General features: G+C 38.4%; 1 protein-coding gene across 4 annotated transcripts in view; it reads right to left on the minus strand.

Annotated features, from left to right (window-relative positions):
* The window catches only part of LOC131076986 (MMS19 nucleotide excision repair protein homolog), a 338,109-nt gene that overhangs the window by 109,905 nt on the left and 209,145 nt on the right, over positions 1–19,059 (minus strand). For all 4 annotated transcript variants that reach the window (XM_058014340.2, XM_058014342.2, XM_058014341.2 and 1 more), the window contains 2 exons: positions 11,055–11,160; positions 9,861–10,774 (listed from right to left, as the gene is read on the minus strand). In XM_058014340.2, the coding sequence (XP_057870323.2) occupies positions 9,861–10,774; positions 11,055–11,160 (1,020 nt within the window). The remainder of the gene's footprint in view (positions 1–9,860; positions 10,775–11,054; positions 11,161–19,059) is intronic.

Here is a 19,059-nt window from a genome sequence, read left to right on the forward strand (position 1 = left end):
ATTTTGTTGTCTATCCATCTCAGGGGAAACGAGAATTGGAGGATTTAAACCACAGACCCCCAGACAAAGGGAGCACAAGAACGTGTCAGAGCCTGGAAGTACCCGGAGTGTTGGAGACGCTGGAGGCGGTAGAGGACATGCAAGTGGCCGAGAGTGCAAGGAAAGCACTAGAACATAGCGGTTGGAACAGTCCACCCAGGTCCAACACACAAGGGAGTAAGTAGGCGAGAATGATGGTGACTCCTCTAGCAAGTCCAAATGTGGATCGGCAGAGCCAAAAACTATTGAAGTTCGCGGGGAATCAATCAAAGGATCCTACGAGGCACTGCAAGACGTGTGAAACCATCTAGTTGGCAAGCAGTTGGTTAGATAAAAACTAATGGTTGAGGGTGTTTCCTGTTGGCTGAAAATTTTGTACATCTGGGAAGATGTGCAAAATTATGGTTTCAGCCACAGCGTGAGTTAAAAACTCTCCTAATTTAAGGGAAGGCTCCCCCTTTCCTACTATTACTAATCAACCATAACATATAAACACTAATCTAACTTGGGTGGGACAGCATTCTTTTCTCTTTCTTCGGAAAAGATGATATACTCTTCTCTTTTTGGCGCCAAAATGATTAGTCCCTTTGGTGTCGGTTTAATTCACACAATACACAAAATAATACACAAAAAATTATTCATAAAGTGCTTAACAGAAGGTCATAGAATCACATAGGCAGAAAGATATGTACTTTATTGCATTCTAAAAAATTCAGTACATGGTCATAATTACTGTCGTGGTTCCCTTACATGGCAATATATACTACTTGGCGGTTGGCTAAGGTACCAACCGTCATAACTGACACTGACATGAGAACCCACACGGCCGACTCATTACAAAAGTATTATTAAAACATAACTAAGAGTATTATTCCTATTTGCCACCTAACACTTAAGAAACTTTGACAACTACAAAGATGCTTATACAAAAAGGAAGTAAAGATTATGTAAAAACTCAGAGTCTTCCGTCACTTCCCCCTTATGAGAAAGTAGAAATAAAGCCCAAAGTCTTCACTTTTCTACTATCTTATCTATCTATCAAAATGATTAGAATAAGAACAAAGAACAACGTACAACATACAACAGCACAAAGTCTGTTGATATGGTACACTTCTGTAATATCCCTTGGCTAATCTGACCCTGTTTCACTTATATGAACACCAAGGAATATTGTCAAACATTTGGCATACAATGTTTGAAGCCGCTGTAGTGAATTCTTTATTTGTCTTCTTTGGGTTTGTAGGCTGCAAATGAAGTTATGGAAAGCTTCTAACAATGCAAAGTTGTTATAGAAATGATATACTAGCTGTTTTAGACCTTTCCACACATATGTAATGACTGAAATTAACTAGTACAGCTAGTTGACATTAAGACAAACACTTGTCATGCATCCCAAAGTACACCTACAGCCATTAGGCATTTAAGCAAACAATTGGCATGAAAGCTAAATGGCTGATCAACGTTGAATGTTACCATGAATGTGGAATATACAAATTATATTTCCATTAAACATATGCAACCTCCAAATATTTCATGATATAATCATAATAAAAAATGATGCAATGAAGTAATGATTTTCTAATACAATGACCATAGATAGAAAACCTGGTATTTCAATGGCTGCCTTGATATATTGGTTTGATTCTCCTTATATGCAAATCCCTTGTCAAATATATATAGCTGTTCAACCTTTCTAAATCCCCTTCTATAGAACTCAAACTACTGTAGCGCACTGTTCACGACACTGTAGCGCACTGTTCACGGCACTGTTCATGCGCACTGTTCACGGCACTGTAGCACACTGTTCATGCGCACTGTTCATGGCACTGTAGCGCACTGTAGTCTCTTTCAATCTGCAAACAAACTCTGAAATAAACCCTCCAATCAGCTCAATATTGACTTCTGAATGAAGCCAATTCTCACAAGCAGAATCAGATGATATTGCACACCTTCTATATGCTGTTACAATGAAGAAGCCACGCTCTCCAATGCCGACAAGCCTTGAATCCTGCAGAAACCCTTGGTATTCTACACTTCAATGCTCCAGAGAAACTTCAATCAAAAACTCCAATCACATAATCAATCCCCCTTCTCTTCTTTTCAAAAGCCTTATATATATTTCCCATGAAGGTTTGATTTTCTCCAATAAGGCATTAAATCAATTAATGATATTAAATGACATTTAATGATATAATATTTTCACTTTGTCATTTAATATTTCACCTTGGTAAAAGAGCCACAATTTATTAATTAAATGGTCCCCTTTAATGATACTTGGACCCTTACTTAAGTTATAATATAAAATTATATTATAACTTAATAATATAAGCTCAAAACATTAATGTTTATTTAAACTAATTAAACATTAATATCTCCATTAATATTCAACATTTTTGAACGCCGTCTGAACTGGGAGCTGACATGATGAAGCTGCATATGACCATACCCCCTTTACTAAAAATAGCAGGGGTCCATCTCTAACATCCCAAGACTTACTAAAAATAGGAAGTAGAGCAAATGATGTCCGAATGATGCCAAACGAAGACCAAACTGAAGCACTCTGAACACTGGAGATGATACCAATCCTCAAAAGACCCTCTATCCAACACATTAGCCCACGAGGGTCAAGATAATAGGCTAATCTCACAAAATCCAAGTCTACTAAAATGGGGACATTACAACTTCTAAACTACTACAAATGGGAGCAGCTACAAGCACAAAGCCTTACAATTCCTCTCTATCATGAACACTTAGCTGTAATAATTTAATCCTTAATACTTGTAGCGCAAAGTCTTTAAGAAGTCAGATTAAAGCTCCTTTTAACAATCTCGTTAGAACCTCAAATAAATGCAGAAAAATATACCACTGTGACATAAGAACACAATGGATATAAGAGCAAGGCTTCAACAAAAAATCTGAAACTCAAATGCCTTCTTGATATTACTCGAGAAACCAATTTACAAGTATAAAACACAAAGTCTTTATGACTGTAAATTTCTGTAGATTTTTCTTGCTTGCTAAAAAGATAAAAATTACAAAGCACCCTCTTGTATATATAGGTGAGGGGCTACGAGCAAAAAGTGGCAGAAGTATAACACACACTTTTTCCACAACCAACTATAACTAATTATGACTTCCAAATTACAGTCCTATTACTAACCACTTGTAATTTGTTTACATGTAATTACAATTTACAAGATTACAAATGATAAGACTACATGTAATTACAAGTTTTGATACTACATGTAATTTGTCGAAAAGAAAATACATAAAACAAAACAAAAAATAGAACTCAAGTGTCAGGAGACACTTCTTGTCCTTCTCTACTCTTGGCCATGAAAGCTTCAAACCTTGTCAATTGATTCCTGCAATTCATCAGGATTTGGTCCTGCTGTATTCCTCGCAACAATAACAACTTTGATGATGACATTAGAATATCTTACTGTTGCTTATCCATGTTCCTCAAGAACAATTTGCATCGTTTCAAGGAAAACTTGGCAATTGACAAATCTATAAATGGAAGTAACTGTAAACTACTCTAACTCAAGTTCCTAACAAAGCCTCCACACCAACTCAAAAACTATTAGATCTTTAGGAAGCAACTCTTCATCTTGACTTAAGATCTTACAAGAAATCTTCTCAAAATTAGAGACAATATCCTACTCCACCTCAGTACACATTTGTAGAGTAGCCTCAATATCTTTGATTAAGTCCATGAGAACCAGTGTTCCATGGGGAAGCATCCCCCCCCTTTTTGGGCGCGTCCCCCCGTCAGAAACGTCTCGGGGACGGGGACGTGACGTCCCCCGCCATCCCGCCACCACCACCCAAGCACCACCAGGACACAGAGACGTCCCCGCATCCCCGCGTCTCCCAGGGAGACGTGGAGACGTCTCCTTGGGAGACGTCTAGGCGTCTCCCAGAGAGACATGGAGATGCCTCCACATCTCCTTGGGAGACGTTTGGGCGTCTCCCCGTCCTTCGAGAGACGTGCAGGCGTCTCTCCAAGGACGAGGAGACGCCCAAACGTCTCTTGTCGCCCCTCGTATATGCAATGTTTAAAATTAAAATTTAAAAAAAAAGTGACTTTTTAAGTTTTTTGAGGGTTAAGGGGTAACTCTAATTGGACGTGGGCCGATAGAAAAATAACACCCGACGCATTTAGAAAAATAACTGCCCCTTGACCCCGCAAGGGGCGATGCCCCTTGACCCCAACTTCGGGGCACTGCCCCCAAACCCCCGTTGAAAAATATAGGGGGAAACCGCGCCGATAGAAGTAGGGAAAATCTAACCTCCAAGTCTGATTAGGCTCCATATAACAACACAACTTAGAAATCTTGGTATTTAGATTTAGTATTTCAAATTTCCTATAGTCTCATTTGAAATGTTATTCTTACATTGTAATACTGTCACACATCTTTTCAAAACTAGTTTTTCAAGTACTATATGTATATGTATAACTATATCAGCACCACCACCCCGCCACCCCCTCACCGCCGTCCCCCCGCCATCCCCAAACTTAGGCCCTTGGTCCCCCCGTCCCGGAAACGCGTCCCCCTCGTCCCCCTGTCCCCAACGCCCATGGAACACTGTTGAGAACTAATGACTTATTGACCATAAGTTCCTCAAATTCAACACACCTCTCTCTGTTTGGTATCACAACGTTGTCACACAAGATTTTCAATTTGACTTGATCCATCTCATGCCAGATTTTCAAATCCTTCTCTTTGGATTCCGAACTTTGCTTAAAAGCTTCTAAAGTCTGATTCAGTTTCATCTTTGTTGCCTTGACATTTCTCAATACTTGTAGTGCTTTCTTCACTACTTGAGTACTTCAATCAGCCAGTTGATCAACCCAAGAATCAATAGCTTTGACCTTTTGAGCAGCCTTATAAACCTGTTTGATGGACTCTTCAGAAGCTAGGGAAGCCAAGGGATCAACCTTTTCTAAAGAATTAGTGATCTTTTGAAAGACTAAGATGTGTTGTACATTCTCCTTGAGCTTATCCTTCTTCACTAGGAGTTCATCATAACCTTGAACTAACGAAGCTACCGAATCCGAAGCGTCATGCATCATTCCAACATGTGTTTTCCTTCCTAGCTCCACTCTTGTGAATCTGTAATCAGATAGTTACATTTCTCCTTGTGGTCTATCAATAAGAGGTTTTGCCACCTCTGCATATTTCATCTTAGTACTGTCCATGACCACTGGCGAGACTATCTTTTCTTTCTTGGTAACCCTTGGCTTAGATTTCCTAAGCCATTGAAAATCAAACACATCAGGAGAAATCTTTTGCTTCTTTCTCTTTGGAGTAATTGAACTTAACCATGGGGGTAGATCTAATGAGCTTGCATTTGTGAAAACAACTGTGGTTTGTGTAGAAACAGGCTCTACCTGTATCACAGTTGTCATTCTGGGAGAAGCCTCATCCTAGACAGCAACAAGTGTTTGCTCAGATGACAAATCATGGCTAGCTTCAGTCATGAACTTATCAAAACTTACAACAGAGGTATCAATCTTAGGAAGTGACATGCTAAATAGAACAGCATACGAAGGATTTACATCAAAAACGTTCTCCAAGTCGCCATGTGAAGTATCCATGGGTATTTTTGCAACTGATGATGATACATTAGTGCAAACAGATGCACTTGGCATACGAGGATCCACATGAACTATAGAAAAGGAATCCACATCTATGTCTATTGGAGACATAGGAACATCCAAAGACAATTGGGGAATGGTTGTGTGAGGAGAATCTGAGTCCATAGTAGGAGGGGATCCTGCTATATTCTCATGTGTTTCATCCTTAGGGTCAATGACTTGAATCTACACTTGAGAATTCTCTTTTCCTTTCAATGACACCTCTTGTGGAGGAATAACCAAAGCCCTACTAACTCTTAGCTTGATTCTAGTGCTTGAGGAAGAAGCACCCTCTTTGGACTTGACCCTCACCTTAGACTTACGCCCAACTGGTCCTGTTGATTCACTTTCCCCCCCAACCTTGATTTTTATGGTTTTGACATTATTGTTTTTCAGCCAAGCATTTGTATTAGCGAGGATGGGCTGAAATCTATCAAAGATTGAGATACATTCCTTTTGTGACCATTGGACAACTGGTAGAGGACCTTTAGCAACCCTTTGCTCTATATACTCTAGAACAAGAGTTTTCTCGTCATCTACCATGTCTACTGGAATCTTGCTCAGATCCAGATCTACAATTTGTTCCAAAGTAAGCCTATTGTAGTCCATCTTTCTGATATCCTCTTTTGTACGAAGATCAACCCAGATATCTTCGAGGCGATGAACATGGGTGAATGCTTTCTTGATTTTATCCTTCATTCCTCGATAATCAAAATCCTTCCTTGTCTTGAACTTCTTCAACTTGATTTCTTGAAGTTTTGTCTCCATTGCCTTGGCTCTTGCTCAAATTATCAAGGGATACCGGCCAATCTGCAATTGATTATGTTAAGATATATTGATGCCTAACTTATGCTGAGCTAACTAGACTGCATGAACTGTCATCAGTTGTCTAGCCAACTCCATTAGGATGATCTTGTCGGTAGGATATCTCAGAAGCATATATGGTTGATCTTCAAAACATCCATACTGATTCATCTTCTTTCAGGCTGCCTCGAACACTCTTTTGTTCTTAAGTGTTTTATCAAACAAGCACATGAAGTGACCAAAGAAGGCATCCTGCACCCTCCTATAATGACTCCTACTAGGTCTCAAAGTGAGTTGCTCATAATATTTTCCATACTGGTACCAGCGACCTATCACCTTTAGTAGAAAGACCAGGAAATTGTCTAAGTGATGCTGCTATGTACACTAAGTAGGAATTCATGTAGAAGGTAAGAGTGGTTGAAACTTGTGAGAGTGCTCGCACAGGTTTCACTGATCACTTCACCCCAGAAGATATGAGACTGAGATTTCCTCATGACTACAATGTATTTGTACATCCAAATCTCAAATACATTTGATTGTTTTAATCCCATTATCCTGCTCAAAAGTGTGATAATATCACTGATTTCTTCAATGAAATTAGATCGCTACAAATTAGGCCATCTAGAGAAACGGGTTCTAGGAGTTTTAAGCCAATTTGAATTGATATGCCTTACACAATCGGATATTTTCTAATTGTAGTGATCAAAGGCATTCTTCATGGAAATATCTGCATATACTAGAGCAGAAGGAACCTTGAAGATTTTATCAATGGTTTCTGCATTCAATCTGATAATAGTATTACCATCGTCATCCTTGATTGTCTTAGATCCACTGTCAAAATGAGCAGCACGGGCAAGACCAAATTCTGGTTCCAAGGCCGCCACTGGGAAGGTAGAAACCAAGTGCATATGACTACTTAGGAGCAACTGCACACCATGGCTTGACAATCCTTCTGCCCTTTCAAGGAACTCAGACATATCAACATGCCCAATCTCCATGTCTTTAATTTCATCAACAAGAGATCTCACTTGAGAAGGAGAAATTTCATTATGGTATTTGTGATATTTGTATTTCATCTTTTTGTTGGAAGGAGATGCTAGCTCTTCTGTCATTGAACAAGAATCGGCAACACTGCGATGAAAACTCCAAAGAGTTGGGACGTCTTCACAGGCTATTGGAGAAGCCATGATCTCTCTCCTTAAATGAAAGAGCTTGGAAAGCAATGCCCAACCTTAGACCTATCATGATATTTATCATGGAGAAAAAAGAATGGACAAGCTTGGACGATGCATTATGATAATGACAAGAGAAGAATTTTGGATCTCAAAGGGTGGATTGCAAGTGGAGCAAGTGGATAGCAAGCTTAGAATATTCAAGTGGAAGAGTTCAAATGAAAGAGATGATGAAACTTTTACTTGCAATCGGGTCTTGGAGACCTGAATGCAAGTATGTAAGCTTGTGCGATGGATAAGAGAAAGCTTGCAATTGGGTCCTTGTCGATTACAAGTATGAGTGAATGCAAATAGAAAGGCAAAGGGCAAATGAACTTGCAGTCAGGTCTTGGAGACCCGATTGCAAGTAAACAAGAGATGGTGTTGTCAACATAAATTGCCTATTGTTATGTTTGATAATATTTGTTATCCGACAAGGTATTAATTAATTGTATTGAGTGGGTTGTCAATCTCAGGTGGTTATGTGTTAGTTGGTTGATGGTTGTGTAAATGTTTGCTGGTACAACTAGTAAATTAAGTATAGGAAATAATAATGTACATGCCAATGCATACCAAATAAGGCAGAAAATATATCTTTATTCGCACATTCAATTATTACAGAGAAGAGACCAAAGATGGTCAGCCAAGGATTACACTAGATCCGACAATACCATCCCCCTTCCTTGACAGCACATGGCATAATTAAAGGACCCGACGGTTGTCGAGAGGTACACAACTATCAACCAACTGACACATAACCACCCGAGACTAACAACCCACTCAATACAATTAATTAATACCTTGTCGGATAACATATATTATCAAACATAACAATAGGCAATTTATGCCGACAACATCATCCCCCCCAAAAGAAAAAGTCGTCTTCCAGACGACAAGCAAACATCAAGTAATATTCGGGAAGACTAACGACAAACAACAACTTCGATAGGACAACCCCAACTTGTAGTGTACTTGCGAAATAAAATGGGGGTTTGAGGCAACGCCCCCATTGAGGTCAAGAGGCAGCGCCCCTTGCGGGGGTCTGGGGGCAACGCCCCCAGTGGGGTCCAAGGGCAGAGCCCCTTGCGGGGTCGAGGGGCAGCATCAGTTTTCTGCTTTTTTAAGACGTCAGGAACAAGGCCAAAGAAGTCAAATTCTGATCAAGGTGAATTCTCCCATACGGGAATTTTGTTTTCTGACTTGTTCTTTCGTACAAACTTGTGCTTCTCTCTTGGTTGTACGATGCATAGGTGTGTGGCTTGAGATTCCCTTCATCCAACTCAAAGCTGATGCCTTTGAGTTTTTGATATATTGCTTCCTTGACCGTACGGTATTTCTCCTGTGGTCTGTACAGATTTCTCTTGGTTGTCGTACGGCCTCCGCCTTTGGTTGTCGTATGATCTCAAGTTAAGCATCTTCGTACAAAATCAAAATATGACCTACAAGTTAAGCCTCTTCGTACAAAATCAAAATGATGGCCTACTTCCAAATATACATGTAGATACAAAGCCAAAGAGACTATTGAGTAAAAGCTTATTGCCAAAAAGTCAGAAAGAACTCTTACAAAGCAAATGAGCTAGTGTGCACAGAAATCAAATAAGACTTTTGCTCAAATAGGCTACAAGTATAAATAACAAATAAGAAAACTGAACCAAAGTCTGTGAGACAAACATTTTAAATAGAAAAGCTATATGTCAAATAAGCCTACAAACAGAAAATATTATCAAAAATTTCATGCAGCACCTTCTTCTTGTTAATTAAGAATACTCATCATGAGGAGCTAGCTAAGAGTACCAACATTATGTGTTATAATTCTAAGCCTCTCATTTTAATTTCAAATTGTATGGTATCTTTGCAGGTGCCTGTATTTTTCCATTGTGCACAAGTATAATGAAGGGAGAACACTATAACATCACCAACTAACATTTAGATTCATGTCATAGACCTTGTGTCTAGTGATATATATAGTTAGGTCAGACAGCATGGTATAGTGATACAATGATACATAGGTAAACATTTGTTTTCCATCGCAGCACCTATGTTCAGTTAAAATGTTATTTGACCCAAAGAATCCCAAATACATAGCAAAGAAAAATATATAACTTCACTCAATGAAAACTTGAAAATAAAAGACTAAGTTCTAGACATAATTTTCGTGGATGCACCTTGAAGAACCAGCAGCATCTTTTATAGCCAAAACCAACACTGGAATCAAGCTTGTGAAAAAGCGCTGCTTATAAAGAGGCCGGATGATTGCATGACATTCTTTGTTGAGAGAATTTTCGGAATCTTTCATGATGATGCCTAACCCATCAGCTGCTGCTTCTGCCACTTCAAATTTTTTACCCATGCTCTTGCAAATCTCTGATTTATGAATGTCATTTTGTGGAAAGGGCGTACATATACTACTATTTGTTCGCAAGACATTCAAAAGTAGCATTGCAACATCTGAAATTTTGCTGTGTCCTCTCATTGCTAAGCCTTTTCCTATCCACGCCAGTGCTATAACTGCTTGAACCTGCATTCCAATACTATCATCACTATCAATATTTGCAAAATCCAGACTCTGTGTTATATTGTTAGGAAAGACCAATTCACCATGCAATGTCCTGTTTTCTACAATCCTCAACAACCCCTCATCTAGAACAGAATGAATGGCCTCATCCAGAGTAAAAAGATTTGGACTGTTGCCATTAGCTGCAACTGGACATTTGTTGATCATAGAACCCAAAGCCTGAGCTGCTACATCTTTGATCATACTATTACCCTTTCTAAGTACAGCATTCATGAACATTTTCAGTGTTTTCCTCTGATTATGGAGAACAACTTTTGGGTCAAGTGCAACAACTACCGATGCAAAAAGAGCAATTTTCCACTCTTCTTGGTCAGGTTCATTAATTAAAACGAAATCATCTTGCATGTCATCCCGACTTTTAAGGGATGCTACTGGTGACACAATGGACATGCTTTGAAGTCTTTGAGAGACTATGCCAAGAGATTTCAACAAAATCCCCTTCTGCAGGTCCTCTCCACAGTACTGAACTGATACTCGCATAACTTCCATAGTTGCCACTAGAAGCTTCATAAAAATTACAGTCAAGCTTGTCAGTAAAAAACATTTATACATAAACACAAACTGCATTCCTATTATAAGAATACTAAAATTAAATACATAAGTATTAGCTAAAGACAAGATGATTTACTGCCACAATCAATACATAAGGTGACCCCTGAATATTTATTCAACATATACAATTGATTACACATATCCAGATCAATTTGTTACTTCCAACCTTCAAACAAAATTGTCTTAAAGAAATAAAGCAATGAAATAATATTCAGGTTGCTAAAAACTTTACCTTCTGAGGTGGGGAAATGTTCTGTGCTGATATTTCTTCTATAGAATTCAAAATATCAAGTGCTATCTGCATCACATCATCCTCCGTGAAACCCATCTTTAAGCACCTGATTTGATTACAAATATTAGTATTTATCGAGACCAACATATACTGACTTTACATAATTTCCTGCTGCATAAACACAGGTTTATATTTGACAAGGTATATTTCACTATTAAAAATGGCATAAACATCGAATTTAAATATTAACAATTTAAAAATATTAGTGAATTATATTATAATGAACTCAAACATAGTATTATCCAAAGTAAAATAGATTAAGGAATATTGAAAATATAGACAAATTTGCAATTAATTGCGTAACATTGAAATCCTCAAATTTTTCCTTGAAAAATAACACGACCTTTCATAAAAATCACTGACCACTGATTTTCACCGTTTTTCTTCTATTTTGGTTAGTTTTTCCAAGTTGACAGATTTCACATAATGGTATTGTCAGCAGGATTTATACCCACACATTTTTGCATTATTTTTTGTTTTTCTTCCTCCAGTTGCTATAGCCTATGACATCTTCATGGTACAACGACAATCTAGGCCCTAGGATTTTCTCTGACTCTGGTTTCTTTTCCAAACTGCAAGGTTTCGATTATTTTCATCTCTTCATAATTTGACTAGTGTTGTATTTGCATTCAAAGTTTAAATGTGGATATGAGCCACACGATTCTACGAATTTTGCTTGAAGTCAAGGTAAAGTAAGACGTTTGTGAGTGAGTGATGGCAGTGCAGTCTTTAGGTATTATACCTATTGCTCATAAAAGCATACACTGCATTTTTATGCATTGAGAATAATTGTAAGATTCATTCTAGTTTCTTATCTTCCATGAATAGTTTATGCTTTATTTGCAAGCAACATTCTCCTGTGAAACGTTGTTACAATGGTTTATCTTCATAAATATGTTACATAAAATGTTTCATCTAATGAGAGTAAAGGCATACACTGCAGGCTTCATATTAATCAAATTCCCCTACTGTTTGTCAATACAGTGTACGCGGTTTTGCCCAAACATAATAATCTAGCATATATTCCCTAAGTTACTGGGTTCGCCCCTGGGACGCCCTGGTACGGGTCTGGGTTCGACCGGGTCCGTGGTACGGGTCCGGTTCGACCTGGGTTCGACCAGGATTCAAAAAACCCAAGGTGGGTTCGACCAGTCGAACCCAGGCGGACCCAATCGAACCCGGGCGGCTGGGCGGCCCATAAAGTTAAAAAACAAAGCAAATTTTAATTTTTTTTCAGTTCCGCCTTTTAAAAAGTGAAAATTATAACCTAAAAAACACTTCTAAAACACTTTATTGACACATTTCACCTCATTTGTGTTGCAAACAAATTTTTTATGAGAGCAGGTTGAAGAAAGGTTGAACAAAATTTGGCTTCCAAGATCAAAGAGGAGGAGTTGACGACTGATTTTAGAAGCTTCAACAAGTGTTGCAGCATCATTTCCATACATTTTCAAGCTTCCATTGGCTGCAAGAGGTAGGTTTTTAAACATTTTTTTCCAACTATTTTTGTTTCACAAATTGTCAAACATGAAACTTGAATTTTTTTTCATTATTTAGTTTTTGTTTTTGAATATGTTTATTTTATTTCTTGCCATAGGAACTAGAATGGCATCTACATCTTCCTCCATTGGCAATGAACAAATAATTGCAAAACAAAGAAATGATCCAAATTCTCCCTTATGGAAATATGTGGACATTATAAAACAACTTCCGGGAGGTGGGGGATTCCGTTGGAAATGCCATGGATGTGATATTGAACGTAATAGTTCATATTATCGGGTGGTAGGCCATTTGTGTGGAATAAAAGGAAGAGGCATCAAAAAATGCCCTAGAAAAAATGGTAAACCTATACCAGATGAGATAGTGATGAAATATATTAGGGAGCATGAGGCGGCAGAAGAGAGGGAAGCCCGTAGATTGAACCAAACCACATCAAAGAAAACAAGGGGAATGCAAGGCCCTTCTAATCCCAGTATTGTAGTAGAAGACCACCCCTTCTTTGCCACAAATGAACCTCAAAGTGAACCACCCTTGACACGTAAAAGAACAAAGGGGCCTTTAGAAACCGCATTCCAAAATGAGAGTAGAGACAATGCTGATCAAGATATAGTAAGGTGCATTTATGCAAATGCGTTGTCATTCAATGTTGTTCACTCCCCATATTGGAAGCAAATGATAAAAAGTGTTAATGAGGCACCAAGAGGGTATAAGGGCCCCGGTTATGAGAAGGTACGTGGAACATTATTGGAGAAAGAGGTGAAGAGGGTTGAAGATGCATTGAAACCCATAAGGGATTCATGGGTTGAGACAGGTGTAACAATTGTTTCAGATGGGTGGAAAGATGCTAAAAACCATCCCTTGATCAATGTCATAGCAGTGTCCCCTAAAGGGGCAATGTTTTTGAGAGCTGTGGATTGTGAGGGCCAAATAAAAGATGGCCAATTTATTGCAAAAATTCTCATCTCTGCCATTGAGTCTGTGGGACCTCGCAATGTTGTCCAAGTCATAACGGACAATGCAAAAAATTGTAGAGCTGCTGGTTTGTTGGTTGAGCAATGCTATGATCACATCTTTTGGACACCTTGTGCGGTACATTCACTCAATCTTATGCTACAAAGGATTGGGCAAAAAATAAAATGGATCAGAGATGTGTATGCAGAGGCTGAGGACATCCAGATGTTCATCACAAACCACCACATGTCTCAAGGGATGTTTAGAACCTATTCGAATTTGGAGCTATTGAAGGTAAGTGAAATAGTAATTTAATTTTACATTTTCTGATTTTTTTGAATTTTCAATGTTAATAATATCATTGTGTAAGCTATATTGTGTATTCTTCTTTAAAGTTTGGCTTTATTTTTTAATCATTTGGCATTAATTTGTGTTATAGGTTGCTGAGACCCATTTTGCATCAAACACAATCGTCTTAAGACGACTTGTGAAAGTTAGAGTGGCACTATGCAATATGGTGATCAGCACCAATTGGACTGTATGGAAGCAAAGTAGCACTGAGAGGGCAGAAAAAATTGGGGATAGAATATTGAATGAGAAATGGTGGGATCTTGTTACATATCTCCTAAGTATCACTGAGCCCATCATGAGGATGATTCGCTATACAGACATGGATAGGCCTTGCATAGGTGAGATTTATGATGGCATTGATTCAATGCTTGAAATAATAAAGGTCACTATAAATGAAAAAGAGAATGATCCTCAGGAGAAATTCTTCAAAGAACTGGAAGTAATTATTGTAGAGAGGTGGAATAAGATGACCACTCCTTTGCACCTTCTTGCCTATGCCTTGACACCTAAGTACTATAGCAATCAGTTTCTTGATAAACCAGGAAGAATTCCACCATGGAGAGATCTAGAAGTATCTAATGGGTATAAGGTAGCATTTCTTAGACTATATCCCGATGATGATTTGCGAGATGTTGTTACAAATGAGTTCATAGAATTCGCAAATGGGAATGGTCTAAGTGTTGATGCACTTCGTCATAGATCCAAGAAAGATGCTCATAGCTGGTGGTACTTCCATGGCACATGCTTCCAACACCTACAACCCCTTGCTATAAAAGTTTTATCACAAGTAAGTTTAATTAATTAAAATTTTAAATTTACAAGTTTTAGTTTATTTATAGTTTACTTTGTCTTCATAGGTTGCTAGTAATTTTATTTTTATTAATGTATAACTTTAATTGTTTACTTTGTCTTCATAGGTTGCTAGTTCATCTGCTTCAGAAAGAAATTGGAGCACATACTCTTTCATCCACTCAATAAAGCGCAATATGCTGCTATCAAAAAGAGCGGAGAATTTAGTATATGTGCATTCCGACCTACGTCTTCTTTCACACAAACAACATGACTAGACACAAGGGGAAACAAAGATGTGGGATATAGAGCCAGAGCATACTGATTTGGATGTTCCTACTTCTCAGCTTCTTGCATTGACACTTGATGACTCGGAAATTGAGCCAACTTATAGTGCAAGTGCAAGTGGCATTGGCTCATGTAATGTCAATGTCAAGGAGGAGGAGGAGGAGGAGGAGGAGGAGGAGGAATTAGATGATCCATTTGATGATTAAACTTTAAGTTTATATTGTTGAAAGTTGAAACAATGATACTTGAATATTTTGTCATTTTGATATTAAACTTGATGTATATGATGCTATTATCAATTATGGTATGATCATGATGCTATGATTACAAGTTTATGTTTGTTTTGTTGTTCATATGATGCTATGTGACATGCATATTTTAATTCATGCTTATAGGCTTCACAAATATCAAAATATATATATATATAAAATTTACATGTTCTTGTACTAACGAACCCAAACCCCTTTTCAAAATTTTGCCGTACCGGCGTACCGGGTTCTTTGAACCCAAACCAGAAACTTAGTATATTCCTTAAGTTGAGCTTTGCCAATGAGTGTTTCTTTGACAGTCTTCTATCATTCTTGTTTTTAATTGCCAAAAATATGGCATCTTTGGGGCAGTCCACTCACGACTATAGGATGAAATAACTTCTAATCAATACTTCCAAGTTCTTTAAGATTTGGGTTACTGAATTAAAATATTAGGATCTTAAATATTAAATAATTGAAATTCAATTAATAGCTTGCATCCTTGTTTCTGGGCTAATGTGCCTTGTTGATGGCTTTCTGTGAGTACTAACCAAAGAACTTTCAGATCCTAACAGTTTTCATAAATTTGTTCTTAATTACCTATTGCCTATTTGTACAAGTTTGCTTCTCTCTATGCATTTATTTATTCGCCTTACCTCCAGGTTTGCCATTTGCCAGCTTGTTGTTCGAGGGTTTATTGTGTTTATTCCTTTTTGCTTTCATTTTAAACCACTGTTTCAATGCTCAGAGATAATGACCATCTATCAAGTGACTTGATCTTGTAATGTTTTTCCTAAGCTAGTTTTTTTAGTTTCTTTGTACTTAATATTCAGATTTTTGTGATTGTTTGAACCTCATGCTTAGTTTTCTGGTTGATGGTTCTAAATGTTTAACCTATTCTAAGTTTCCCAATTTCTAGAGTGCAACTGCTTTATGCTAAAGTGAATTCTAAATTTTCAAGAGTGCAGAGGGAATGCACTTCAAAGTAGATGACTAGATTCTATATTTTTAATCTATTATGAGTTTCTTGGATTTTAAATAATGTGATACGAACATAAATGGAAAAAGTATATATATTCCACAATCGATGGCCTATATTTACTCTCAATATCTCTATGCTGTTGAAATGCCTTTAAATTTCAAAGACAACAAGTTTTTGTCCCTTTTTCTACATTTTTTTGCTATTTTCTTAATCCAATATTTTTCATTTAGATCCTCTTTGTTAAAAAGTCTATACCTTTGGTTTGTCAATTTTTGCCCCAAAATATTTTTTCTACTATGGTATTATCCAAAATAATGAGGAACAAAATAGACATAGATAGAAAGAAAGAAAGGAAATCATATTAATGTCCACAAGTGACTAAAAGTAGGCCATGGTACTCAAGAGTATGGATGTTTGCAATAGAAATTCTACGAAAGGAAACATTAAAAAGCCTCACAAAGGGTGAGAACAAAAGAAAAAAAATACGAAACAAGAAGAAACCACCCAGAAAAGTGATCAAAAACTACTACATACAGCCAAGATAGGGAAACATGAACACCAAAGAGCAAATTCTAATGAAAAACTGGAGATCATCAAGTATCATTGTCTCGACTAGAAATAGTTAAGTCACTTATGCCATCAACAATGACTATGAAGGGACCAATACAAGATTTAAAAATTCACATCGCGAAGTGCTAAGGGCTAGGGAGGATCAAGCTAGGTAATTCCCCCCCAGGCTAGCATCTAACATCCAATGCTGAATGCACGCTTGTGTTAGTGAAAAAACTCATAATGTGTCTCTATCATTATGGCTTCGGGGGTTGCTACAGAGGATTGTATCAATGCTCACGAGAAGAAGTTGAATTGCAGTGTCAAGAAGAAACAAGACCACAATGCCAAGGAGGAACATATTGAGGCAGAGGCTGTGAGAAACATCATCTCATAGGTCTATCTGCACCTATAAAGTATAGGTACTAAAAGACAATTTAGAGCTGTCAGTCTCCAAGATACGCTAGGAGGAGGTGACCAACCTAAGGGCTCTACAATCCAAAGAGACCTCATAAAAGGATCTGCACCAAAGGATGATGACCTCCCAAAGATAAAAGGCAAAACATTATTGGTCTAGATATCTGATGAAAGTAGAGAGACGGTTTCCTTAATTGTTTACTTAGAGGGGGCCTAATAACCATACCTTGGCAATTATTTACTTAGAGAGGTCTAAAAGCCATGCTTTGGCCCAAATACAAAATACAAATAAGGCTATTGGTTACTGTTATCACGAAAGCTTGCACCTTTGCTGGGCTATCAACTCAGCAACCTAGTGAAACATGGAAACAACCCCGAAGTGTGGGACCTTGCGCAAGGGGGTTGAATCTCCGGACAAGGTCGGCTTCCTTCTCAATCCAAGAGCAGGTGTTGAAACAACTCAACACTTCAAAACTTACTCCTAAGCCTATCCTAACCACTTGCAGAGGAAAAGGGAAGAGAGAAATGCTTAAAATGAAAGGAGGTGATGCACCAAGATAAGAGATGTTTTTCTGCCCACCCAAAATGGCACAAAGAATCAACTAAAATACCCAAGGGGAGCACAAACTTCAGTTGCATGAGTAACCCCAATGCACGTATCGGGGTTAGAACTTGCTGAATGTCAAGAGGGGAGAAAGCTTCCCACAAGTCACACCCAGAAATAGGTTAACACAACATATATGTGAAAGAAAGCCACAAACATACACTTATAATGAAGGTAAGAACACATACACAACATGCATAAGTTGAAGGAAGGCAAGAATGGTAATTTCAATTCATTCAAAGGCCAATGGCCAAACTTACAGTTGCAAAAATGCAAGATAAATACAAGAGAAGTGAAAGAGCATAGAATAACTCAAGCCAGTAGGGAGAGAACCCTTTACAATGAGGCATAACAACCTTATATAGAAAATGGTTGCATAAAAGAGACCATGACCCTTGTGTGTGCAGGGAAATGTCAGTCAGGGAATGCAAGGAAGTGCATGCACCTGACATTGTGTACATGCAAGCAACCTGGCCATACCCTGAAAATGCAATCCTAAGAAGAAAGGTACTTCTAGAAGGTGGATTGACTGACATTCCAAAGTCAAAGCATGCAAGCATGACATAGGTAACCACAATAAGCATGGCCCTATACCTCTCTTGATGGAAATCCTGCAAAAATCATTAAATGCACCCTTGTGGCTCCACAAAAGAAAGTGCACAAGTCACAAGAGTCGCCGGAGCATTTAATGCTTTGAGTGTTGATCATTCCATCCGAAAGTGTTGCAAGCCGGAAGGAAGTCGGAAGACTTCAGAAACTCGGGTTCCCGAAGTGGGGAAGACAAGGAAGGAACTTCGGAACCTCGGAGTTCTGGAGTTCCGGGAAAGAGAGAAGGAGACAAGGGAAAGAACCTTGAAACCTCAGGGTTCTGGAGTTTCGGGAAAGGGGAAGGAGACAAAGAGAAAAGAACTTCGGAACCTCGAGGTTTCGCAGTTCAGAAGAACTGGAGAGAAGGCAAGAAAGGAACTTTGGAACCTCGGGGTTTCGGGGTTCCGAAGTTCCAAGGAACTAGAAAAAAGGCAAGGAGGGAACTTCGGAACCACGGGGTTCCGAAGTTCCGGAGAAAGAAAGGAAAAGGTCAACGAGGGAACTTTGGAACAACGAGGTTCTGGAGTTCTGGGGAATGGAAGGAGAGGCATCAAGGAACTTCAGAACCTCGGGGTTCCGAGGTTCCGGGGAAAGAAAAGGGCAAGGGAAAGGAGCTTTGGAACCTCGGGGTTCCGCAGTTCCGGGAAATTGGAAAAAGGGGCTAAGGAAGGAACTTCA

The sequence above is a fragment of the Cryptomeria japonica genome, chromosome 6, assembly GCF_030272615.1.
Source record: "Cryptomeria japonica chromosome 6, Sugi_1.0, whole genome shotgun sequence".
Classification (NCBI taxonomy): domain Eukaryota; kingdom Viridiplantae; phylum Streptophyta; class Pinopsida; order Cupressales; family Cupressaceae; genus Cryptomeria; species Cryptomeria japonica.